We start from the raw sequence: 27,802 nt of genomic DNA, 5'->3' as shown, positions 1-27,802 counted from the left end.
CTCAAAATTAATTTAGTTGGTATTTTGTTAAAGATTTTGATTCAGTCTCTGTTATAAGTCTTCCTGATATGTATTAGTCTAAAATATATTGGTATATATAGTTTAAAAAATGTTGGTACTTCAGGATGATAATAGTAAAGGATTCATTTTGCATAATATTGTAGCTATAGTGGGATGAGATATGTTTTTAAGTGAGGCTATATTCTAGAAAATCCAAGTTGTCATCTTATAATTTCTTTCTTTTCAAAATGAATTTTTTGTTAGAGTGAGGAAGATTAATTTTTATAAATAGACTTCTGGTTAGATAGAATTTTGCTCTACTGCTTTAGTATAGTGTAGCTTAACTGAGTTATAGTTGCAGTTTTATGTTGGGATATGTGTACCTAGATGATAACTATTAGTAACATCATAGTTTACTTTTTCCTTGTACTTTTTCTTTTTTGACAAGAATTAATCATACAAATGTCTCTCTTGTAAACAAATCAAGTAAGTTGATTTCAGAAATAAATAAAATAGAGCCCATTATTTCTATATAGTTTCTATGAACCTTGTATTTTTTTTTTATTGGTGTTTTATGGTCTGTCAAACATTCTTTTAAGTTACACACAAACACACATTCTAATGTGGTGAGTACAAAACTTTTTAGGAGAAGTTTGGAATTATAATCTCCACTTTAATAGATAAAGTCTCTGGTACAGAGAGGTAAAATCTCTTGCTCATAGTTCCACAGCTTTTTTTTTTTTTTTTTTTTTTTTTTTGTTGTTGTTGTTGTTGTTGTTTGGTTCCCAGGATTGGGGGTATTCAACCATTGAGCCATGTTGCCAATCTGTTTTTTATTTTTTATTTTATGGCAGGATCTCGCTAAGTTGCTTACCGCCTTGATAAGTTGTTGAATCTGGCTTTGAACTTGAGGTCCTCCTGCTTCAGCCTCTGGAGCTGCTGAGATTACAGGCATGAACCATATGGCTAGTTACATAGCTATTAAGTGATAAAGCAGAATTTTAGGATAGCCTATCCTAAAAACTCTTGTTCTTGGGACTAGAGGTGTAGTTCATTGGTGGAGTATGCGCTTAATGTGAATGAGGCCCTGGGTTCAATCCTTGGCACCAGCAAACCAAACCAAACCAGTAAAACTCTATGTTCGTACCTATAAGGCTAAACTAATTTATATAAGTCAAACAAATACAGTATGTTTAAGCTTAGGGTGAATGAAGGAAATATGTGATTGAGAGAGGGAATCATGGTCATAAGGAAATTAACACTAAATTGCTAGTTCTATACTCTATGATAAAGTATGATAAAGACTGTTAGTATTACTGTTTATATTAGACTTTTGGATAATTATTATCATTATTATTATAAACCACAGCTGCCATTTTTAGAGCACTTATGTGCCAATCATTTTGCTAAATGCCTTAAATGGATTGTCCTCTTGAAAGCCTCATAATGACCCTATGAGGTAAGTATTAATTGCCCCCATTTTACAGATGAAGAAACTGAGGCTAGGAGATGTTATATATTCAAGGTCCCATGGCTGATAAGTAGTGAAAATTGAAACCCTGCTAGTTTTATTCTAGAATCTGTGTTTTTAATCTTTGTGGTGTACTGCTTCCCAATATAGTATGTTTAGATAGAATTACTAAGCAGTATTGAAAAAGGTAAACTACTTCCAAGGAAGAGAAATGAAATTCCTTTCTTTTTGTTTTCAGTTTAAGAAAGCTGCACATGCATCTATCCACACACACTTCTTTAGTTGATTGGATACAGTAAAATTTGTGATCCTGGGAAATGGGCATTATAGTCAACCGTATTTTCATTATTTGGTAATCACTAATACTGTTAGAATGGATGGATGAAATTTTGAGTAGAGTATGAAAGTAATACATATCAGAAGAAAACTGAGCATTATTTGGGTGTTTTAGGATTCCATACTATGTTAAGTGTTTTAAAACCTTGATTTTCATTATGCTATTCATGTAAGGAAATGCTAATCAGTAGCTATTTCTTTTTTTGGCAAATTCTTAGTTATTTTATTTTATAATATCTTGGGAAGAAGAAGATAAATTGGAAGATTAATTTACAATAAACAATATTTTAAAGGAATGATAGTTTATTCTGAGGAAAAGTCTGATACATGCTAATATTATGATGTTGGGGATGAATTTATATGCTAACTTTATGTCAATCTGGTTAAAGATTATGGAGTTCTAAAATTTTAAAAAAGTTTTGGTTTATCTAATTATATTAAAGAATTAAGGGAATATTTTAAACTGCATTCCTATTTCTGCTTATAAAGTATAGGAATGTTTACATTGATTTTTTTTATACTTTGGCTTAGAAGGAAGTTAGGTAATATTTTAAAAATAGTTTCAATTTTGAGCTGAAGTGCAAAAGTCATCCAATAACAATTTATTTTTATTCTTGGCTACCGTTTCTTTTTAAGGTATGTAAAATTTCACTAATGATTTTACCCCTATTTTTATAGCTGCATGTAGTCTTTATTTTTCCATTCTTTCTAACATTATTTAATTTGGTTTAGGAAGAACACCAAGAGACTGACTGACATGGTTATACACTTACACAGTAGTATTTAGATATATATGAATAGTATAAACTCTATAAATTTATTGTATACTAAAACTTGCTACTTATAATACCTTAAAGTTGTAGCACCAATATAGTTCTAATTTTGTTTTGTTATTCATAGTCTACAGTGCATAAGTTTTCTACTGAAAAGTATGTCATAGTTTGGCAATCATTGTTTACCCGTAATTTTCTCTCTTTTTATTACAATGCTTCCCCAGCAAGGACAAGTTTGGAAGGTTTGCAAAGCTTTTCACCTTCCCTCTGCCTGCTTGCCCGCTTTCAGATCAGTTTCATGTTTCATAACTTCTCTTTCTGTAACCCACAACATAGCCATAGTCAAAAAATACTATATTTTCTCACACATGGCAGGCAGAAATAACTTTTCATAGGATGCATCCTTTTAAAAATGGAATAAAATTAAATTAAATAGAATGTTATAATTTTAGTAATTCCCTAAGAAATAATGTATGACTAGTAAGCATTTAATTAAATGTCACATAATGAAACAGTGAACAGTACTCAAGATTATATTCTGTATTGCTAATAGTTCAGGTAAAAGTTCTAATAATATCGTACATTTGTATAGTGCGTTATAGTTCACTACAGAGAATGCTGTACTGCTGATGTGGTCAAATGTAAACATTTCCATTTGTTGTGTACTTGTAGATATAGACCAGATGTAGATTCATTGTTTGAAATGCTGCTGGTATGATGGAAAACAGTGTTGTAACTCAGATGTTCAGAGGAACAGGCAACACTCTTTAGCACTGTAAAGATAATTTTAGCAGCTTCCAGTTCTTTTGAACTAGGGCTTTTGTATTAAAATTTTTAAAATGAATAAGGAAAACATTTTGGAGAAGACATTTAAGCATAAACTTTTATTTTAAAACACCTAGAAAGAAACATCCAGTACTCTACTTAATATTTAATTTTGTGATATTTTATTAGCTTCAGATGAATACAATCCTACCTCAAACCAAAATTTTTTCTTTTTCTTTTCTTTTTTCCTTTTCTTTTCCTTTTTTTTCTTTAGGTTTGAGCTTTTTCCTTCACTGCTGTTCTGCGCTGACTGCTTTGAAACTTTCCATGCATTTTTTTTTTCAGTAGAAGAACATCTCTGTACTGTCTCCCATTGCATATTTCAGCTATGACAATCCCTGCACTTTGCCTATTCATTTTATCACCTGCTCACCAAAAACAATAAATATCTCTCTAATTTCTGATTGCAGATTTGCTATTCTTCCTTGATTTTAAGAGGAGGATGCATTTCACTTTTCTTTATTACTGTTGTTTTACAGGCATGTGGAGATCCCAAGGCCAAACCATCTTACCTTATTGACAAAAACCTAGAATCTGCTGTGAAATTCATAGTCAGAAAATTCCCTGCTGTAGAAACCCGCAACAACAATGTAAGTATCTTGATATTTCTATTATTTAATTTTAACCATCTGTAAGTTGTGCTTGTAGTATCTCTTATTTATTTATTTGTTCTTATTTTAATATGCAGATTATATATGTTGATTAAGGGTTTTTAGAGGCAGTATTTTTACCTCTGAAGACAAAAAAATGACAACTACTTTTGCATAGAGCTTTGTTGGTTTTGGTAATTAGCTGTGTTTAGTTTTAAAATACATACTTGCTTTTCTAAGGTTTTTCATCATTGACAAAAGCATTTCTGAAAAGTAATACAGTAAAATTATGGTGAATCTTTATCATTCCCATGATACCTCATCATGTGGGAAAGCTTTTTCTTCATCAATTCTTCCTGGTATGTCAACTTTTGGTAGTTCTTTATAACAACATTTTAAAATAGCAAATTTTAAAAAATTTAAGAGTTTCTTTTTGCCTCATAGTATTTTTATTAAGTTTTATTGACTTAGGATCCTTCTTCATCTCTTTTTTAATTTTATATGTTTTCTTTGATTTTCCCATGTTATAATCCATGCTATTTCTTTTGCTTTAGGTTCAAGTTTAGTCTAGAAATTTCCTATTATATGACTTCCCTATTTTGAGAATTTCTGTTTAAAAGATACATTGTTTTTTATTTGTTCTTTTTAGATATACATGACAATAGAGTGTATTTTGACATATTGTATGTACATAGAGTATAACTTCCCATTCTTGTGATTGTACATGATGTTGCCTTATACTGGTCATGTATTCATATATGAAATAGGAAATTTATGTCTGATCCATTCTACTATCTTTCCTATTCCCATACCCTTCTTTTCCCTTCATTCCCCTTTGTCTAATCAAAGGAACATCTATTCTTCCTTCCCCCTCTTTATTGTGTTAGAAAACATAGTGTTATCTTTTTGTTTTATTGAATCACTTGTGTTCATTGAAGATTTTTATTTAACCTGTTGATACAGCTTTTATTTAAAACCCTTGAATATAGAAGAAAATTCTAGTCAGAATTAAATAAAAAAGATAAAGTGCTTTTTAAAGAAAAATTTTTAAGTGTGTTTTTGGAAGTATAGGCTAGTAGAGATCTTGGTTTTATAGATCATGTTTTATAATTTGTATTTTATGCATCACAATTTATTCCTGGTTATAAAATGGGTAATTCAAAGTATACACTTCTTAAAAATATGATTATTTGTGTGGAGAACTAATCTTTTGTTACTGACATTAATTGCCTAGCCCATCTGAGATTATACATACTAAGAGAGAAATTTTATTATGAATATGTCTTATTTAAATCTTTACATATCTGCAACATGAATTCTTTAAGAAAATCTTTTTAATTTAATGTGTTCATTTGATATCAGATTGATAGTATAAATTTTCATGTAGCATAGTTTCTGAAAATGAGATCTTAGAAAATTACAAAGAGCTCCTTAAATATATATTCTTATTCTTTTATTATTTTTTTTAGTTGTTCATGGACCTTTATATTATTTATTTATATGTGGTGCTGAGAATTGAACCCAGTGCCTCACACACGTGAGGTAGACATTTTACCACTGAGCTCCAACCTCTGCTATATTTTGTTTAATATTAAACACTAAAATTTCTTGTTAAATTGTTAATTAAGCATCTCTTCTATTCTTGATATGCTCCGCAAACTGTTTGTAATAACAATACTGTTGCTTTTCATTCTTTAGTAGTTGAACTTTCAAAGCACAAAATTAATATTTTTAATAACATCTTTTATTGAGATAAATTATCACAAAACAGTTTACCCATTTGAAGTATACTTTCATTGGTTTTATTATGTTCAACATCCCAGTCAGTTATAGAACATTTTATCTATAACCCCTTTTTAGGTGTAACCCTTTTTAGGTATACATGAAAATAGAATGTATTTTGACTTTACACATTAGCATTTATTCCTTATTTCTTGCCAACACTTCAGTCCTAAGAAAACATTGATTCATTTTCCATCCTTCTCTATTCTAGAGATGTCATAAAAAATGTAATTATATAATCTGTGATCATTTGTAACTGGTTTCTGTCATTTAGCTTAATTTTTTCAAGGTTTATCTACATTGTAGCATGTATTAGTACTTCGTTTCTTTTTATTGAAAAATGATCATCCATTATGTGGATTATCATTTTATTCATGGGTTGTTTTTATTACTTTGGCTGTTGTGAATAATGGTGCTATGAACATTCATATAAAAGTTTTTATATGTTTATATATTTTAATTTCTAGGCATATGTATACACACACACACACACACACACACACCCCTATATGTATGTGTGTGTACATATATATCTACCAGGAGTAAAATTATGGGGCTATGTGTTAATTCTGTGTTTAACTTTCAAAATTGGTTACATAGTATTGCTGAATGTTGTGACTACTCATATAGAATTTACTCTTATTGTTTGTGAAGCCTGAATTTTGTCATATCATATATTTGCAAATATCCCATATAATACGATTTTTTTTTACCTGCTAGATATTTGTAAAGTCTAGTGATTTCAGTTTTAATCTGGACCTCCTGAAATACTAGTGAGAGATTCCTTGCCAACTTGGGTTTGGAAATAAGAAGTGAGGAGTTCAGTTTTTTATAACTCCATAGAATTAGTTACTGGAGGTTTCAAGACTTGGAATGATAAGTAGCATCTGGGATTGATAAATGTGTAGATTCTGGCTACTAAGTACACAATAGTCTTTATATATGCTATAGAATATGCTTATTTTTTCTCAGGGATCAAAGTTAGCACTGGTTCTATGCTGATTCATGTACTACTCATCCCTATTTTCAGAAAAAGTACTCATAAAAATTGTTTTGGTGAATTCAACAAAAGTGCTTTTTTTTTTTTTTTAAGTTTTTAAGATAGAGTCTTAACAAAAAGGTTCGTCTTATTTTTGCAGCCAAAAGAAATGTTGGTGTTTGTTTTTTTAGTAACTCCATTTTTTTAAAATTCTACTAAAAGCTGTGAGCACATAGCAGCAGGATTGGTATATTACATGACTTTAACAGTGGTGATGTTGGAGTCTGTTGAGTCATTTTTACTGTCTCTGTAACCATTTAATCTTCTGTATCCCTAATTCTGGATTTAGGGAAAACTTGGTACCAAGGATTTTTCCTTGGTTATGATGTTCAACTAAATGCCTCATATGCTTCAGAGTAGCTTGATGAAATAAAATTCAAGATGAATAAAAGCAATACCAGTTTTATGATTATAGCCGTCACTTATTATGTGGTGATTATGTGCCAGGCTATGGGCCTTAATAGATTTCCGTTTAATTTCAGATTAAGCAAAGCATTTCTGAGCTGAGAAATTATTTATCTATTACATGATACCTTCTATTGTCTTGAAAATATAACTGTCAGATGGAATTTGTTTCTCATAGGTTTCTGATTTTTTTCTTAGGTATGCCTTATTAGTACATAGAGAAAATATTTGTACAGGAAATTTTTAAAAAAATCTTTTATTGATTTTATTTTTCTTGAATAAACAACAGCAATATTCCACTGCTGGAATTGCATTCGCAGTTCAATTTTTATTACACAAATAGAGCACAATTTTTCATATCTCTGTATATAAAGTATGTTCATGCCAATTCATGCCTTTATATATGTACTTTTTTTTGCATTACAATTCTTAATACACATATACCACAATTTTTCATATCTCTGTTTGTATATAAAGTATGTTGACACCCAATTGCACAGGAAAATTTTAAAAGGTCCTTTAAGCAAATCTTTTTTTTTTTTTTTAAATTAGAGAGAGAGAGGGAGAGAGAGAGAATTTTTTTTAATACTTATTTTTTAGTTTTCGGCAAACACAACATCTTTATTTTATTTGTATGTGGTGCTGAGGATTGAACCCAGTGCCACGTGCATACCAGGTGAGCGTGCTACCACTTGAGCCACATCTCCAGCCCACTTTAAGCAAATCTTAAGGTGTGTGTTAAAACTTTTTGTGCTAACTTTTTTCCAAAAATTTTTAGAATTAAATTTTTTTCTCTTTCTTCCTCTGTTTGTATTTACATTTAAAAGCTAGCTTGTGCTTTTTTAAATAAAAAATATTACTTGGCATAAAAATGTCATTATGGAATTTGCCTATTGTGCATTTTAATATATAATTTGAGTTTGAAAAATTAATGAGAAAATAATATAAATTACTACCCTATGTATGCAGAATTAGAATGTCTCTAAAAAAAAGGACATTATTGGTGAGTGGAGTGTCACAAGAATTACGTAGGGATTCTGGACTCAACATGGTTTTTCCAGTTCTTGTCCTCCTACCCTTTCACCAGGGGAAGTAGAACAAAATAAAAATAGTATTTCTCTTTGGTACCCCACTTATCTGTCTTCTTGAATCATGCAATTATCTTTGAATTCCTGTTGACTGGGAGGTGGTAGAGTGACTAAGACTTTGATTTAAAAGGAATCATCTTAATATACAGTAATGTAACTGAGAGTTGGGACAGTGTACTTCATTGTGAGTAAAAAGACACTAATGGAAACTTGAAATGTCAGTATTCTTTTTAAAAGACAACGACCTCAACGTTTTGAGGTTGAAAAAAATGTTAAGATTTACTAGTGAGGAAGCAAACAGAATAGGTGTGGGGTGGAGGTGTAGTGTAGGTAATATCCAACGATTCAGGATTGAGTGTTTTAGATTTGAGAGGCCTAGTAGAAATCTGAGTGTAGATGTTGATTAGTCAATTCTATATATGAATCTAGAACTCAGGCTAGGGTTCAGGTGAGAGTTAAACTGAAGAACCCTTGAGGGTTTTAAGACAGAAAAGAAGGAGTGCAGTAATCCTTAATTGACAGTAAAAATGGAGTAAGTAGTGTTCTAGTCATTCAGTTATAGTTAATGATCATGAAATCAGGTTGAGATTAAGTTAGTGTAGGTATCTACTTTCTTCTGCTATAGATCTTATAAGGTAGTTATAATAAAAAAGACAGGAAATAATTAAAGTGATGGATCATTTAAAATTAAAATGGATAAGAAATGAAGTAGGACGTGAGATGGTGACAGTAAAAAGACAGATGAATAGTTAGGAGATCCCTCTTAAGTTCAAAGAATTGGTGTAAGCAGTATATTAGAAATTTTAAGTGGGGATTTATTCTCCCACTGTTGCCACCTGACCTTGTCACCCATATCTCCCAAGAATAATAGATGTCCAAAAAGAACTAAGAGGAGCCAAGACAACTTAAAGATAATCTATTCCTGTTTACAGGCTTTCCAATTGAGGAAACAGTAGCATCTGTCATTCAGTCTTTCAACTTGTACTCATGTACCAAAAATAACCCTTGGGTGCCCTCTAGTTCTAGGTTCTCTTTAATTTTCCCTATCTTGCTTACCATCCTCATTGCTCTTAGAAGCTCTGATCTTTCTCATTGTTCTTTTTCTTACCACTATACAGGGATTTTTTTTCTTCATTCCTATTATTACCAGTTTATGAGGTCTTTTGTCTTGAGGGAATGTGAGAATTCAACATTGTACTTTTTCTATCATCTTTGAACTTCGTACTTGGATGTTAGTTGTGGTGTAAGAAACCAGCTTCTAAAACTGGATATTTACCTTAAAAAACAGAAGTGAGAATTCCTGTGTATTATGTATCCCTTGCTACATTATAAGGTTATGTAAGGTAGACTTAGTGCTTTTTTCCTCAACTTCTTCCTAAAGCCTGAAAATATGATTGCAGTATTCACAAATAAATGAATAATATATTATTACCGTAACTCTTTAGTTTAAAGGTCTCTTTTCATTCACTTGCCTGTCTGAGTCATATCTGAAAACAGCTGAGAACTAGGAAAGGAAACAGTTCTACTCCTGGGAAATCTTCCCAAGAGAAATGAAAATACATCTGTCCAAAACATGTTCATAGCAGCATTCATTATTCATAATAGCCCCAAACTGGAAGGAGTTCAAATGTCCATTGACTGATGAATGAATAGACAAAACTTGTTATATATATTTAACTGAATACTATTCAGCAGTTAAAAGGAACAACTACTGATACATGCTATAATTGGACATCAGAAACATTAGGCTAAGTGACAGAAGCCAAATATAAAAAAAGCTCTGCATATTGTGTGATTCTGTTTTATAGGAAATGTCTAGAATGGCAAGTTATTGAGACAGGAAACAGATCAGAATTTTCCTAGGATTGAGGGTGAGAATAGGATTAATTTGTAAATGGGTACAAGAGAACTTTCTGGGCTAATGGAGAAGTTCTAAAGCTGGTTAGGGTTGATGGTTTCACAACTATAACTTTATAAAAATTATTTAAAAAACAGATGATTTTGAGCAATAAGAAATGATATTCTATAAAAATAAATGAAGTTTATTTAGAAAAAGGCTTTTTGGTTCTCCTATGACTACGCCTGTTGAATTTACTGAGGCAAAATTGTACCAAGTATATTTTGTAACACTCTACATTAAAGGGTACTTTCCTCAGGAGCAAATGATAATTGACAGGAAAGAGAAATAAAAACTTTGAAAAGTATAGCAGACAAGGAATGTTTAAGTTGTCAGATTACCTTGCACATGTCAGTAGCACCTGTTGCCATCTCAACATAAATAGCTTGATACATTTATTGATTGTAAAGATGGCATCTAGTCAGTTAGAAAAGTTTGTTTTATGTCTGGTGTACTCAGGTTATAAAAATTAGGGTAATCACATAATAGATCTTTAAAAATTATTAAATGTAAAGGGACTTGCTTATTTGTATTTATATTAACTTTGTAATAGACAAAGGTGCCATTAAATAAGTTGTGTTATCTCTAATACAGTGTGATGTCTTTTATGTAAAAATGTTACATGTAAACCAACTCCACTATAGTGAGGCATGTAATTAGTGATTTTCTAGTATTTATGATAAAATTAATTTTACCAGTTTGCTTTAATTTAACCATTTTGTTACCAGAATCTTAAATTTTAAAAATTTTGGCTGAGACAAATTGATGTGCTTAGGTAGTGAAATACAGATCATTTTATTACTGAATTTGATATTAATCATTATTATGGTTACCTTTGCAGACCACTCCATACTTATTGGCTGAAAAACAATAACAGTTTGTTATTTCTTAATTCTGTGGGTTGACTGGGAATTTCTTTGTTGGCCTCATCAGCTCTAGATTATAGGTATATCCATTTGGCCTGTGTGTTATTGAAATGGCCCAGCTGGATTAGCGGAGATACTGAACTTCTCTCTCTCTCTCTGAAATGATATTTCAGGCTTCCTCATACATAGTACTTAAGGACAGTATTTCAAAAGAGCAAAATTAGAAGGTGTAAGGCCTAATAATTTAAGTCCCAACTTTATAAGCAACACATTGCACTTCTGTTAGTCAGAAGGCCAGTTGAAACTGAAAGGTGGGAAAATGTAGAACTCTTACTTTTTTTTTTTGTAATGTGGATTGAAACCTGGGTACTTTACCTCTGAGCTACATTCCCAGCACTTTTAATTTTTTATTTTGAGGCAGGTCTTGCTAAGTTACTTAGGGCCTCACTAAATTGTTGAGGCTCGCTTTCAACTTATGGCCCTCCTGCCTCAGCCTCCCAAGTCGCTGGGATTACTTAATAGGTAATAAAGTTTTATTTCTAAGAGACATAGACATAACTTTTGTTTCTCTGTTTAATTTTTTTGATTTTTAGTTATTTTCATAAGTAATTGATTTTTGAGAATTAATTTAAACAAATGACTAACAATGTAAACTTGGAAAAAAATCACTTTAAAATATAAAATAAAGGGACTGAATTAGAGGACTTCTGAGAAGTCTTAGTCTGTTGTGATTGATTAATTAAATGCAAATATTTTCTAAAAAGAAATCAGAAGGGGCTAGGGTTGTGGCTCAGCGGTAGAGTTTTTGCCTAGCAAGTACGAGGCCCTGGGTTCGATCCTCAGCGCCACATAAAAACAAATAAAAAATAAAGATATTGTGTTCAACTACAACTAAAAAATAAATATTAAAAAAAAAACAGAAATCAGAAGGGCTGTGGAAAAAACTGTGGTAGAGCACTTGTTTAGCATGCACTAGACCCTGCGTTTGATTTCCAGTGCTGCAAACAAAACTAAACAAAAGCATCTAATACATATATGTACATATAAAATATGTTTATATTTTAAATAAAAGAAAACAGAGCTTTAGTTTTTTCCTTATATTATTTTTGTCTTATTGTATTGAAAATTTGTTGAGAGCCTGAATCTGATAGACTTAGACTGTCATCTTACTTTTTGCCAGTTCCTTTCTATACCTGATCAAGTAGGTTAAAAATGTTATCTTGATTGGGGGTGGGGTTGTGGCTCAGTGGTAGAGCACTTGCCTGGTATGTTTGAGGCACTGGGTTTGATCCCTGGCACCACATTTAAACAAAACAAAACAAAGCAAATAAACAAATGAACAAAAAACAAATAAAATAAAGGAATTGTGTCCATCTATAACTAAAAAAATATTTTTAAAAAAGTATCTTGAGGGCTGGGGTTGTGGCTTAGCGCTCGCCTTGCACATGTGAGACCCTGGTTTCTATCCTCAGCACCACATAAAAATAAATAAGTGAAATAAAGGTATTATGTCTAACTACAACTGAAAAATAAATATTTAAAAAAAACGTATCTTGATTGGGAAGATGAAAAGAGTTGTGGAGATGAATGGTGGTGATGGTTGTACAACAGTACAAATGTACTTAATGCTCCAGAACTGCACACTTAAAAATAGGTTAAAATGGTAAATTCTTTATCATGTATATTTTAGCACAATAAAAATAAATAAATATACCTTGAAAAGTAATTATGAGGACCGAATTTAGTAGTACATCTTAAATAACAAGTACTTATTACCTAAGTTAGTCTTGGGATAATTTTCCCTCAAATTAATTTACTAATTTGCTCAGAAAAATGCACTTCTGAAATATTTACTGCTAACATAATCATTGTGTATATGATAAAAGAAAAAATCCTACAAGGAATTTTAAATAAAATTCTATAATCCTTTTTTTTTTAAATGACTAATCTTTGTGTTGATTTGGATTTTCAGGTAATCTTGGGTGATTTACTTATATTTGATATGCATGTTATATACTTTTAGTTGATCCTCATTTCTTTATCCTTTCCTATTTCTGGAATGACACAATGAAATAATTTGCCTAACTTTGGAAATTTATTCAAGGGATTAAATCGCTACTCTGTATGTATTAGTATGCAGAAACTCGATTGAGGTAGGAGTTTATATCTGATATTGAAAACATTTATCAGCAATGAAATTTTAATATTAAGGACTCCATTCATAATTGTTTTGTTGAAACATAAGAATTATTTGTTTTTTGTTTATAATACATCCACCATGTGTTATGCTGGAGATACAGTAGGAAATAATATAGACTGCTTGCCCTCATTAAAATTTTAAAGTTGTAATGTTAGCAAACAACTAAAGTGAATAAATATATACTTTGATTTGGAGGTAAGTGGTAGGAAGAAATGGGAAACAAGATAAGGAGTTAAAGAATAATGTGGGAGAGTAGATTATTTTAGATAAAAGAGTGCTCAATAGTGTGGCCTTCACTGAAGAGAAGTGGGGCTGGGTGAGGTATGCTAAGCAGTGGCAGCAGCATCACAGACATGAGAATGAGAAAATGGCAAAGGTTTTGAGTTGGGAGCAAGCAGGAAGAAACAGCGTAAGGACTACTGAGTGGAGGGCAGAGGATCATGAAAGGAGATGAGGTCTTAGAGATAGGCAAGGGTTCTTATTTAAAATGATTCTATTCTGAGGCACTGGTCAGGACTTTTTATATTTTATTCTGTGACAGGAAGCCAGTGGAATTAAAAACAAACAAAAACCCTTTTATTTTGAAATCATATCAGACTTAAAAGAAAATTGCAAAAAAATGTAGTGTTTCCTAATTCTCTCCACCTGCTGTTAGCATCTTACATAACCATCATGGGAATCACTTTTCTCATGGTAGAGTGGTGGATGTCTTTAGGAAACCATTCTCCTGCTGCTATGTGAATAAGACTGAAGAGGCAAGAGCAGTAGTATAGACCAGTTAAGAGGATATGATAGTAGTCCAGATGAGAGTTGCTAACGATGTGATAACTGGGACAGTTTTAAATCTCTCCATAGTCTCTTATTTAAGAAAAGCCAGGATTGTTGTAGCGTTCTAAGAAAATGGACAAAAGTTTTCCTTGAAGCCAAACTTGTGTATTTTGGTATATTTTTGTTTTTGTAGTTTTGTTTTGTTTTTAAGAGGAACAAAATAGTAGCATAATTAGATCAAGGAAAATAATTTATTAGGCAAAAGCAATTTCAGTATGAAGGATGGTAATAATTGAAATAGGCAAATAAAAAAAAAAACCCTAGCCATATTCCTTTGTTGAAAATATGTGGCCAGGAGTGCTAGTACACACCTGTGGCTTGGAAGGCTGACGCAGGAGGATCCAGAGTTCAAAACCAGCCTCAGCAACAGTGAGGTGCTAAGCAACTCAGTGAGACCCTATCTCTAAATAAAATACAAAATAGGGTTGGGGATGTGGCTCAGTGGTTGAGTGCCCCTGAGTTCAATCCTTGATATCCAAACAAAAAAGAAAAACAAAAACAAAATATGTTAGTCAGCTCTGTTATGCATTAGTTCCTTATGTTAATTTGCCAGTACCTTTACTTTGAAAGAATGAAAACTGATGAGTAATAAATTTCAATGTTTTAGAAACTTATTTTTCTGTGGAAAATGCTCCTTACCTGAACAAAGATTAATTATCAAGATTGTTCAGTACAGAGATATGATCTTTGCAGTTTGCATATCTGATGTTTACCTTCTTTATTTCTAGTTGTTAAACATTTTATTTGAATGTTAGAATACTGATCATTAGCTAAGAATCTTAATGAAAGCATCATGCAGATATTTGGCCAAAATATTTACATGTATCACATGAATATGATTTTAAAGTATGAGTGAATAGAATCAGTCTTTCCAAAATATACTTTTCTAATGTTCTGTTGTGTTACTGATCTGCATTTTTAAACCATTTTCTACTTTTTGTTTACTAATAAAAAAAAAAGCTTGAGCTGTTAAATTAAGATGAATTTGTTCTTGAGTATAACCAAAAAGTATTTTTTGTTAGTATCTCCTGATTTTCACCCAAGAACTAAAATGTAGGTTTTTTTTTTTTTTACTTATAGTTGAAGTCTGAAAATTGTTATATTGGCCTCTTTCATTGAGGGTTTTGTGGAATTTATTTTCACTAAATTAGGGAATGTAATTGCAAAAAGGTGTTGAGGATTGTATGAGATAGTATTATGTTTGAAAAAGTGTCTTTCACATAAAGCATGATCACTAAATATCTGTTCTTATTAGAAGTACTGGGCACAGTGTTAGGATTATTTAAAAGTTTTATTTTTGCATATTTTGAAGAAGTGGTCTATACATCTTCTTTATTATTTTCCTAACATGTAATGCATATTTCTGGGTGCCAGGCATTTATAGATGTTTTCATGTATGTTACCTTGGTTAATTGTCCACATCAGCTCCCATTTGATGATGAATGTACCAGGCTTTCAGGTGTCAAGTCACTTAGTCGTGATTGTATAATATGAGATAGGCTTTCTAATATTGCCTACCCAAACATGTCATCTGACACTGATACAAAAGTGTGTTTTATGTTTGCATTATAATCCCTTATTTGATACTCTATCAGATGGTATGGACTGGGGAAATTAAAAACTTGTGTCTGATACACATAGTGTTGGAGATAGCTATGATAAGATTTATTAGAAATTATACACTTTTAGAGGAGTGAAATGTTGATACATGTTTTGGGAAAGAAGTTTAGTCAGGCATGGCTTCTTAAAAATGGGATTAGTATTTAAACTGTATTTTTTCTTTTCTTGTAAACTGAGTTATTTAACAGTAGCAGGATTTGGATATGTGTAAGTGGTGGGATTTTGACATTTCAGTAGGGGAGCAGAGTAAGAAAACATGAGATGTATGTGGCAAATAGTGAGTATATGAATGGATGCAGGGGAAATTTTGATTGTAAGGTAAGTTAGGGCCAGAATATAGATGGTCTTAAAAGCTTGATTAATTGTTTTGAATTTAGTTACCTAGAAATTATTCAATAGTAGCCAACGTAGAGCCTAGTAATATGTGGTTTTGGGGAAAATATAATTCAATGAGAAATTTAGACTATATTGAGATTGTATTATTAAAAGAGGAGAGTTGATGGGCATGTAGAAGAGTAGAAAGATAACTTTTTTTAAAAAAAGGAGATGAGGTTTCTACTAGTTGTTTAGCTTTCACAGATGTTTTAGGATATTTTCTTTTTTTTTGGTACTGAGAGAGGTGCTCCACCATTGAGTTACAACCCTAGCCCCTTCTCTTTTTTATATTGAGACAGGGTCTCACTAAATCCCTAGCCCTTTTTTATTTTTTATTAGAAGATAGAGCATTACTAACTTGCTGAGGCTGGCTTTAAACTTGCAGTCCTCCTGCTTCAGCCTCCCAAATTGAGTATTACCTTCTTAATATGTAAAATGGAGGTTGTATAAAAGATCATTAAGGCCTATGACCTATTTTATGACTGTCATTAATTGCTTAGACTAGGACACCAAAGTTGAAAGAGAGCATTATTAATAATTACTATAGGCAACTGAAATAAATTGGAATTATTAAACCCAGTAGGAACCAAATTACATTTTGTATTTGAAACTCAAATTTAAAGGACTGAAAAGCTGAAAAAAAGACTAAGATATCAATCACATGTTTAATGTTGCTGAACAAGGTAAAGATGATATAATCTGAGGAAATGGTATCATTTAGATAAGTATTCACTTCAGAATGCTGGAGCAATAATGGTTAAAGATGTGCATAAAATAATGATGGAATTTTTTTTTTTATTTTATTGTTGGTTGTTCAAAACATTACATAGTTCTTAATATACCATATTTCACAGATTTGATGGAATTGTTTTGAAACAAATATGTTGTACAAAATAGACTCAGCTACTTTCATAGATGAAGCTAAAGATAGTTGCACATCACTACAAATATATACCTTAATTCCTCTGGCATATATGGGGAAGAGTGAGATATTTTATAGGCATTAATACTTTAAATGTCTTCAGAGTCTGTATATAGTATTTATGATATTTTAAACCCTGTAGTAATTGAGTTTACCAGACTGCTGTGCTTATTGTTTTAAATTGGCTTTTGTGTAGTTTTTTAAAGAATATTTTCTCTTATGTTAGGTTCACTGCCATAACATTTCTGACTAGTACAATTATATATGAAGGCATCTCTTCCCCAATACTCCCATGTATGCATAAGTTACAATATAAGAGCCTCAAAACCATGTGGGCTTTGTAGTAACTTTAATGCTTTGAACTACTTTTTGATATTTTCTAGGTTTTTTTTTTTTATGCTTTAGGTAAGTACTCTCAGGCATTTTATGTGTATTTAGGTTACCTGGGTATATCTTGTTAAGAAGGCAGATTCTTATTCAATAGGTCTGAGGTGAGTGAGCCCTTTTTTAACTAGGTCCAAAATGGTTGGAAGCTGCTATTCAATAGACCACGCTCAGAATATCAAGGATCCGGATGGTTTATTAAAATTTTGGCCATTCTGTTGTATAGGGCCTTAAATATGTCTAAATTATTTCAATATAGTTGGTTTTAAAAGAATTATTGGGTCTTGCAAATTTCATAATATAGTTGATGAAATAATATTTGTCTTTCACATTTTCCTCTTCCATGTCTTAACTCTAGTTTTGCTTCTTTCTCATTTCTTTTTCATTGTTGTGGTTTTTGCTTTTGTTTAATATATTATTGTGTTTTGTGGATCTGGTCAGGGAACCGTTACTGTATTTTATGTTTGTATCTACATTTTATTTTGCATGCGTAACGTGGCTTTGCCTGGATGTTCTTTTTGGTAAGTTCCAAATCTATATAGCATATTGTTTTTTTGTAGTGTAAGTTATAATGTTTTTCACCTTCTTTTCTTCCACTTCTAGAATGTGATCATGTTCATGATTTGTTTTTAGTTTTTTTTAAAGAGTTCATTTGATAATTGTTTTTTCCTAACATTTTCCAATTTTCCTTAATAGTAACACATTTTCCAATTTTCCTTAATAGTAACGCAATTTGGTACTAATCTGCTTTGATTTGTTTTATAGCTTCACACTATCAGTTGCTGATCACAATTAGCAGTTGCTGTCTCGAGTACTTTGGTTTTTTTTTTTAAAAAAATGCCTTAATCATTTAGAAATATTCTAAAAGCTTGTGCTTCCATGTAGCAATCATAAAAGAAGATAGTTAAATACTTCTGTTCTATGTAAAAACACATTCTAATTTTGTTTTTACAGCAACAGCTTGCGCAACTACAGAAAGAAAAATCAGAGATTCTGAAAAATCTGGCATTATATTACTTCACATTTGTAGATGTTATGGAATTTAAGGTATGTATTTTAATATAAAATTTAATATTTTGGAAGTAGACTTATAATTGTTAATTTTATAAATTTCTTTGATACTTATAGATAATGAGATTGGAAGTCTTCTGGAACTGAAATCTAGAATATATTTTGTTTATTCAGAATTTAACATTATTTTTACAGGGCTGATGACAAGACTCGGGGAGAGGGCTTGCCTACTATGTGTGAGGCACTGAATTTAATCCCTGATACCACAAACGCACGCGCGCGCGCACACACACACACACAAACACACACACACACACAATATTAAACACATATAAGATGAAAACAAACTTTTCTTTTCAGGATCATGTTTGTGAGTTGCTGAATACTATTGATGTTTGCCAAGTCTTCTTTGATATTGTAAGTATCATTTTTCAGAAAAATTTCTTAATTCTTCTTTCTGTTTCCAGAACTCAGGTGACCAATTTCTTTTCTTTAGAGAAAGTTTATGTAACTAGCTTATTAAATTTTAGTATTGTTGATTTGGCTTGTTCATTAGATTTTTTAAGAAATAAAAATTTTTAATGTATTTTGTATTATTAAGTCTGGTACATATTGGGAAATAGTTGTTAATTTTAGTATTAGTTAATTTTAGCATGCCCAATTATAAAAAGTAGAAATATTTTTTCCTGTAAAAGTAATACTCAATAGAATTTTTCTTAATGTTAAGTTAGTTTGAATTCACTGAAAGCCCTTTGCTTTCAGCCATAAAATTATGTAACAGATACAAAACTATTCCTTGTAACTGTCAAATTTTAGATGTTTTTAGTAAAAGTAATTTGATTGAATTACAGGAATAGGGATAAAATAACTACAAAAAATTACTAACTTCCAGTAGCTGCTAGGAATATTTTGTGTGTATTTAAGTTTGGCAGATAGGATAAAGATGAACTTGATTCCTTTTCTAGACTGTGAACTTTGATTTAACAAAGAACTACTTAGATTTGATTATTACCTATACAACATTAATGATACTGCTGTCTCGAATTGAAGAAAGGAAGGCAATCATTGGATTATATAACTATGCTCATGAAATGACCCATGGAGCAAGGTAGGACTGAAATATAGAATATATTTTAATATTATATTATTATATATTATAAAATTAACATATTAATATAAAAATTTTTCTAAAATTCTCAGTTTGATGGCTTACAACTCATCAATAATTTGATATGTCTATTTTAAGTGACCGAGAATATCCACGGCTTGGTCAGATGATTGTAGATTATGAAAACCCTTTAAAAAAGATGATGGAAGAATTTGTACCCCACAGCAAGGTAAAAACTGTTTTGTTTTATTTTTACACTGTAATAATAGTCATAAGAGATGATGTAAGCATGGAGAATTAGATAAAGGGGATAAACTCCATGGGATATGAAAAATAACTATATATATTTTTTTCCAGTTGTGAACCAGAGAAATATTTGGTTAAGTTCACAATATTTCCTAGAGACTCAGGAATATATTGATTCATTATAGTTTTTAGGTTCAGAATAGTACAAATAGTTAGCAGAGTATATGTTATTGTACTTGAGAATACTGCCATACCAGTCTCCATAGGTTGTAATCTCAGTTCTGCCAGTTATTGACTCTATAATATTGGATAAGTTACTTACTCAACCTCACTGTACCTAAGCTTTTTTTTTTTTTGGTAATACAGAGTGAATTTTGGTAAATACATTACCTTATATGATTTTTATGAGAATAAAATGAATTACTTCATAAATAGTGTTTAGATATATAGTATTTGATAAATTTTAGCTTTATTATATTATTTTTTAATGAGAAAAATAAGTTTTGTGGAAATAATTTGAAATGTGTATTAAAAAATAGCTGATATTGGAATAATTTTGCTTGTAAAGAATCTTGCCATTATGCCTTGTCTGCAGTTGAGCTAATTCATATACCTATAGTTTCTAAGTGCTTCAAGGAAATTTTTAGGTATCTCATCTACTCTCATCATTTTAAAATAAGGATTGAGGGCTAGAGAAATATTATGACAAGGTAAAACCATTTGGCAGCAATAATGTCAAAACCAGAATTGAAATCTAGATGATTAGAATCTTGGTTTATTATTCTCTTTGAATGATAAGGATTAATTAAGCTTTTTAGTAATATAATATTTATATAAATATTTTTCCTTGATATACAGTTATTACCAAGGCTTTTCTTTTCTTTTTGTGGTATTGGGGATTAAAGCCAGAGCCTTGTGCATGTGAGGCAAGCACTATACCAACTGAGCTATATCCCCAGCCCCAAGGATTTTCTTTTTCCCATTAAAATTCTGAAAATGTTTTCTCAGTTTAATCTTTTTGCAGAGCTATGCTATAAAGTTTAACATCCCTAATCTGAAAATCCAAAATGTTCAAAATCTAACTTTTTTGAGTGCTGACTTCAGGTCTGGAATTTTTACACCACAGTGGAAAAATTCCACTCCTGATCTCATATAATGGGTAGTATTGAAAGTGCAGGCACTCTAACAGTATTGTACAAAATTCAATCAATCCTTCCTTCCCCCCCCCTCCCTCCCTCCCTTCCTTCCTTCCTTCCTTCCTTCCTTCCTTCCTTCCTTCCGTTTGCATAATTCTATTACCAAAAACAAGGTAAGCAAAAAAAATGAGATCACAAGTTACTTTCAAACTTGGTATATGTGAAACATAAAATGAATTTTGTGTTTGGACTTGTGTCCATCCTGAAGATATCTCATTATGTACATGCACATATTACAACCTCTTTGTCCCAAATCTGAGACACTTCTAAACCCAAGCATTTTTGAAAAAGAATAGGAAGCCTGTACTTAAAAATTTATATATGTTTTATGTCTAGGAGTCAGTTGACTAATTAGTTTGAAAGAGGCTGGTGAATGGCATAACTTTTAAAGTAAAAATCATCAGCATTATGGATTGAGGTGTCAGATAAATTGAAATGCTCAGCGTATCATGGTCAGCTCACACCACTCTGATTTTGGTGGTACTTTTTCTTACCTAAAACTCTTTTCCTTACCCCTCTTTTTTCTCTCTCCATCCATTTCTGATTTTTCCCTAATCATGCACAGCCTGTTTTTATTTGGCCATTTCAAATTTCATTATTTCTTTTGCTGGGTGATTCAAATTTCCTTAAATGTTATTTTGCAGTCTTTTAAAATTCTCTGTAGCCAGTAAATTGTATTCAGCATGTAGTATATTATCAATAAACACTTAGAATTTTTCATTTGAATCAGATCAGTTATTTCATAACTATGATTTTCCTGATGTTCCATGATACTCAGAATTTTGATAGACTATTATACATCTGCCAGGATTTTAAAAAATTAAAATCACATAAATGAATTTTAAAAACATTTTTTTGTTGGCTACATCAGAATCACTATGTGGATCTTAGCAAAATGATTGATTCTGGGATTCTACTCCTAAAATTTAGTTTCTTAAATTTTAGATGGAGGTGTGGATTTTCTGTATAAATTCACCTTGCAGTTTATTTGTGAACAAATTAAAGAATCACTGTATGGAATTTGTAGGAAGCAAAGATGAATAACAAGGATAGTTAGAAAAGCAAGCAAGAAACAAATGAGATAAACATTAAATATCTTGATGATAAAGCTATAGTTAACAAAGTAGACATTAAGTAATTTATTAAGATAGAGTACAGTGGATTATTTTTATAAGGCATTATTTGAAGAAATACAGAACATGTTAAGCTTTCTTAATACTTAGGCATATAACCTTTAAAGTCTTTTTCTTTTTTAGTGGGAATTATCAGACTAGAAACTTTCACTTTGTGAAAGAATGACAGTTGATCTCTGTCTCTTGAAATAAAGATCCCAAAGTTTACACAGATTTTAACCTCAAAGAAAGTAACAGTATTTCCTGAGTGAAGCTCTTGCTCAGAAATGTAAAATCTACGTAGCTTTTGTAGAATTAAAAAAAAAAAAATGTAATGGAGGGACGTCCTAACCCAACTCATAGAAAGCTTCATAATTATGTTGTTGTTTTATAAAGGTAGAGTTGGAAAGGCACAGCAAGTTGTAGCTGAAATTTAATTGAAAAAGAAAAAGAATTATTCCTCAACTAACTTTTTCCTCTTTTAATTAGTCTCTTTCAGATGCACTAATTTCTCTTCAGATGGTATATCCTAGAAGGAATCTTTCAGCTGATCAATGGAGAAATGCCCAATTATTAAGTCTCATCAGTGCACCTAGTACAATGCTTAATCCTGCACAGTCTGACACTGTATGGTTCTATTTTTCTCTTTTTGAGTGAAAATAAGTGTTTTTTAAAAAAATATTTAACAATGTTGTTGAAACTTTTAAAGTTAGAATTAGACTATCAGCAAAGTTTATTATAAATTGCTCATTAAATCCTACTCTTTTGATTTTAGATTTCAACAAAAACTGATGTAAATTTAATATGACTAATAGTTTATGTATTTGTCTTTTGAAATTTGTTTTGTCCTATGATATCATGGTAGAAAAATTGGAAGATACAGAAAAAAAATCAGCTCAAATTTTACTAAGTAGATAAAATCAATATTCTATTATATTTCTTTTCAATCATTTATCTGTATATATGAACATAGAGCATCCAAGCACAAATCTCTTTTCAGTTGACTAAAATTTTCTTTTGGAATAATATAAACTCTGAAATGGACTTGAAAAATTGGGGAATTGTTATCTACTAGACTGAAGAAAATTTAGGAACAGTATTTTTAACAAGAGAGTTGTTAAAAATAAAAGGGGCACACTTCTCCCATTATTGACTGCAAATCTACATGTAGATTACATAGCTTTATTCAGTTTTTCAAATTTGTTGTGGTACTTGATGCAAGAATTGAGGAAGAGAGGAGAGTAACTCAGTATGAAAATTTTTGAAGAATTTCTTTTAACCACAAATGTATATTCTCTTCTTAAGATGCCTTGTGAATATCTTTCTTTGGATGCAATGGAGAAATGGATCATCTGTAAGTAAAAAAGTTAGTTTTGGGGATTACCCACTAGGTTTTAAGTTTTAGAGAAAAGAGGTAACATGTCTTACCTCTGTGCTTTCCACTATGCTAAACCACTTACATGTACTTCTTTCAGTCCTAATATTGATCCTGTCATAATGTAGATAGCCTATATTATAGGTGAGGAACCCAAATCTTAGGCTACATAGCTGGTGAGTAGCAAAGACAAAGTAAGAGTCCAGACTGACACCAAGGCTCATGATCTATTTTATGTTGCCTTTTCAATGTGACTTTCAACACTAAATGTTTGTTTAGCATTTTTTTTTTTTTTTTTTTTTTGTGTGTGTGTGCTGGGATTGAATCCAGGGCCTTATACATTCAAGGCAAGCATTCTACCAACTGAGCTATATTCCCAGCCCTTTGTTTTGCCTTTGCCTTTAGTGAGTTTTTTTGGATGGTATCTATTCAGTTAATGTTTTTGGTTTTCATTTACTTTTGTAAATATAAATATTGCTTATCTGTTTGACAGTTTGATGAATGAGGGGTAAAATTATTAATTTTTGCTATAGAAAGCTTGCAAACTATGAGGAGAATGGACAGTGTGGCACAGAGTGGGAATTGCTATAATATGGTTAAATTTCATCTTCCCACTCCTCAGGCTTACTGCCAAAGGGGAATAATTTTGAGCAGTTTGTATTTTATTTTTTGTAGCACTTTGTTTCTTGATTTATTAACTTTTAGATAGATTTTGTTGACTTTTTAATTTTCTATAGTTCTTTATAGTTGCTATATTTTTTATAGTTTTTTATTTTCTGTAGTTGTCTTTAACTTTTTGGATTGATACTTTTTTTTAAGGAGAGAAAGAGAGAATTTTTTAATATTTATTTTTCATTTTTCGGTGGACACAACATCTTTATTTTATTTTTATGTGGTGCTGAGGATCGAACCCAGCGAGCACATTACTGCTTGAGCCACATCCCCATGCCTGGATTGATACTTTAATAAAATAATAGATACAAAATTGGTGGTATTTCTAGAAAAATGAAATAAAAAGACATAGTTTTGATTATTAGAATCTGTTTACTCTGACAATTAGATTAGTGGGTTTCTGTTTAGAAATCATTGTCAAATTTTATGAAAAATTTAAATTCTCATAATTTGTATGCTTTTTATAATGGACTGGCACTTTGAATAGCAATATTTTTGAGTATATAAAAGGAAGAATTTAACACATACTACCTGTTCTTAGCCATTTTTTAGTTAATTGTATTTTTTATGGGCTTATGATATATTTTCTTCTATAAATATAATTGAGATTTCCATGTTTTGTCTGTCATTCAACTTAAAAAATAAAACAGTGGTTAAGTACCATTGAGTTTAATCCCCGAAATCAAGGGGAAAAGAAAAATGGATGGGCAAGATACCTCACTGGTTCTTACTGTGTCACTAATTTATACACATATCTATCCAGAGAGATTGTTTATGCAGTACTGAGGACAAGAACGTTTTTATTTGCCAGAAAATATCTTTTATGACAAAAAGTCAGTTTCCAGTAGTTTCTACACTAAGTTACTGTTCTTTCTCTAGTTTCTTACAGGTAATTGGACTAAATCTGTTGCTTTGATCTGAGGTTTCAGAACTTAATATCTATAGAATTGGGTACTGAAAATCAGCTTTTGAAATATTTCTTTTGCTCAAATGTGTAGTGGTTCTTAGTTGTTTTCTGTTTATGGATATCTGACTAAAGAATGGTGTTGATAAGTAGAGTTAGCTATCATGGCTGACCTTTGGCATTATGTAGGATTTTTTCCCCCCGCCTCATTCTCTGTGAATGCTCATTGTAATGAACAGGGAAGTGGGTCAGGAAATGCGCAGTACCCACAGTTGTCAAAGCAAAGAATAGTCACTCTGTGTTTTGCTTTTTTTTTTTTAAATATTTTATATATATCTATATATGTAGATATATATATATAGTTTTAGTTGTGGATGAATCTTTATTATTTATTTATTTATATGGGGTGCTGAGAATCAAAACCAGTGCCTCACGTAGGCTAGGCAAGTGTTCTACTGCTGAGCTACAACCCTAGCTCTGTGTTTTGCTGTTTTTATATATTTCAACTTTCAATGGAACTACTGCAGAGCTTAAGAGTTACCTCAAACTTAGTACGAATACCCAGTTTGATTTTCTTTTAATACTCCACTTTCTTTATAGCTTTGCAGTACATTAATTCAAAGTGTGGTTCCTAAACCGGCAGTGTCAACATTACCTAGGAACTTCTTATATGTGCAGAATCTTGATCTCCATCTAAGACCTTCTGAATCAGAAACTCACTGAGTAGGAACCAACAATCTTGTGATTTAATAAACTTCTCTAAGTGATTCTAGTGTAAGCTGAAGTTCAGGAATCACTATTTTGGATTATAGCTTGGGGCCAAGAGTTATGGAAGATCTCAAACTATTTGAAATGTAAAAATTTATCCTAATGTTCTTTACAGAGTCTACTCTTGCTATATTGGTTGGACTTGGGAAACTCTTTGGGATTGATCTCCTTTTAATCTGTAGAGTCTGGGATTATTAATTCCTGTCTCTTTTTATTTAATTGATAATCCATTTTCATCTCTTTTATGTTCAAAGATTTTCTCCAACTTTCTTGTCTAGTCTTGGCCTTCTGTTTTATTCACTTTTTTTTATGGATATATATACCTTCTTTATTAGGATGTTAGTAGGGAAAGAAGATTAGTTTTTGGTTTAATTATCCTTCTCATTTCAGGCAGTCTAATTTAGATTCATTTGCCCTTTTTGATTTTATTTTAAATAAATGCACATACTTAAATTTATAACCCATATCTTTAAAAAAAAACAAAACAGAACCCTGTTACTTACAATATAAGTGATAATTTTTTTTTGTCAGTAGCAAATATTTTATAAATCTGAGTATGGCATCCTTCCATGGATTCTATATCCTTAGATTGAACCAACCACTGATTGAGAGCATTTTTAAAAAGTTGCATCTGTACTGAACATGTATAGAGCTTTTTCTTATCATTCCCTAAAAAATAAAATGTATTAATTTAGAATTTACATTGCATTAGATAATTATAAGTAAACTAGAGATGATTTAAAATATATAGAGAATGTTTGTAGGTATATGCAAATACTGTACCATTTTACATAAGGCATTTGAGTGTTTGGATTTTGGTATTCTGGAGGGATCCTGGAATTGTTCCCCTTTATATAATAAGGAATGACTCTATAGAAACAGGTATAAGATATTGGTATGAGGGATTAAGGTAAAAATTCAGTATATAAAGTAAAAAATATTTTACATTTCTATACACATATTTGTTTTATTTAGTTGCATATCAGACCAGGTAATTGGCTTGCTTTTAGGGACCCAATGTATGAAAAAAAAAATTTATGTTTTAAAAAATTTAATGGAGGTAAAAATATTTCAATATTTATAACACCACTATATATACCTACTTAAATATGTTAACTTGCTTGCATAATTGCCCTTTAGGAAAGTTGAGCTACGGAGAAAAAAGATAAGTTGCTGATTTTGTGTTAAAGTGTGTTAATGTTTGTACAGCTACAATACAATTTGGTAGTTTATAAAACGGGAGTGACCTGAAAATCACGAGGAAATGTCACAGAAAATGGGACTGGTTTGTAACTGGCCCAGCATAAAACCTTGAACATGTATAGTAGGTACTAAGTAAATGTTGAATGATTAAAAGATAAGGTCTTATGTTTACTGTAGATAGGACATCAATAAGCATAATAGAATTATACGTTTGTGTAGGGTTTCAGGATTAGGTAATAGAAGGTAAAAGATAATTCAAATTCAGATAATAGAGAGTAGCTTAGTATATTGAAAGAATATTTGTCCCTGAAAAATGTTTTATTAAAATGACTTCATTTATAATTCCAGAAATGACATTTTTTTTCTCTCGTTTATTAGTGTGGGTCTGAAGAACTGATTTTGCAAAATACAGAAAATTATAATTGGGAAAGAAAAATATTGTTTCATTCATACACACACACACACACACACACACACACACACACACACACACACACATTATCTTAAAAGCCTTAGATGATTGTGGTTATGTTTCAGGGTCTTTAAAAAAAAGTTACACTGTGACTGAAAGAACTTTGGAATGTTTTACATTTTGTATTTGCTTTTCTTTTTATTTAAAGTTGGCTTTATTTTGTGTCATGGGATCCTAAATACTGATGCTACAGCACTGAACCTTTGGAAGCTAGCTCTTCAAAGTAGCTCTTGCCTCTCTCTCTTCCGGGATGAAGTTTTCCACATTCACAAAGCTGCAGAAGATTTATTTGTAAACATCCGAGGGTATGGCACTTTCAATTAATTTGTCTTTT

At 31.0% G+C, this 27,802-nt stretch overlaps 1 protein-coding gene across 1 annotated transcript in view; it reads left to right on the top strand.

Moving 5' to 3' along the window:
* Positions 1-27,802, top strand: part of NCKAP1 (NCK associated protein 1) — a 107,282-nt gene that overhangs the window by 14,504 nt on the left and 64,976 nt on the right. The window contains exons 2-9 of the mRNA XM_081260476.1: positions 3,885-3,995; positions 18,356-18,448; positions 18,773-18,829; positions 19,378-19,520; positions 19,659-19,749; positions 22,564-22,701; positions 23,380-23,428; positions 27,617-27,773. Of these exons, the coding sequence (XP_081116602.1) occupies positions 3,885-3,995; positions 18,356-18,448; positions 18,773-18,829; positions 19,378-19,520; positions 19,659-19,749; positions 22,564-22,701; positions 23,380-23,428; positions 27,617-27,773 (839 nt within the window). The remainder of the gene's footprint in view (positions 1-3,884; positions 3,996-18,355; positions 18,449-18,772; positions 18,830-19,377; positions 19,521-19,658; positions 19,750-22,563; positions 22,702-23,379; positions 23,429-27,616; positions 27,774-27,802) is intronic.

The sequence above is a fragment of the Spermophilus citellus genome, assembly GCF_964194105.1.
Source record: "Spermophilus citellus genome assembly, chromosome: 11".
Lineage (NCBI taxonomy): Eukaryota > Metazoa > Chordata > Mammalia > Rodentia > Sciuridae > Spermophilus > Spermophilus citellus.
This window is presented reverse-complemented; position numbering and strand designations above follow the sequence as displayed.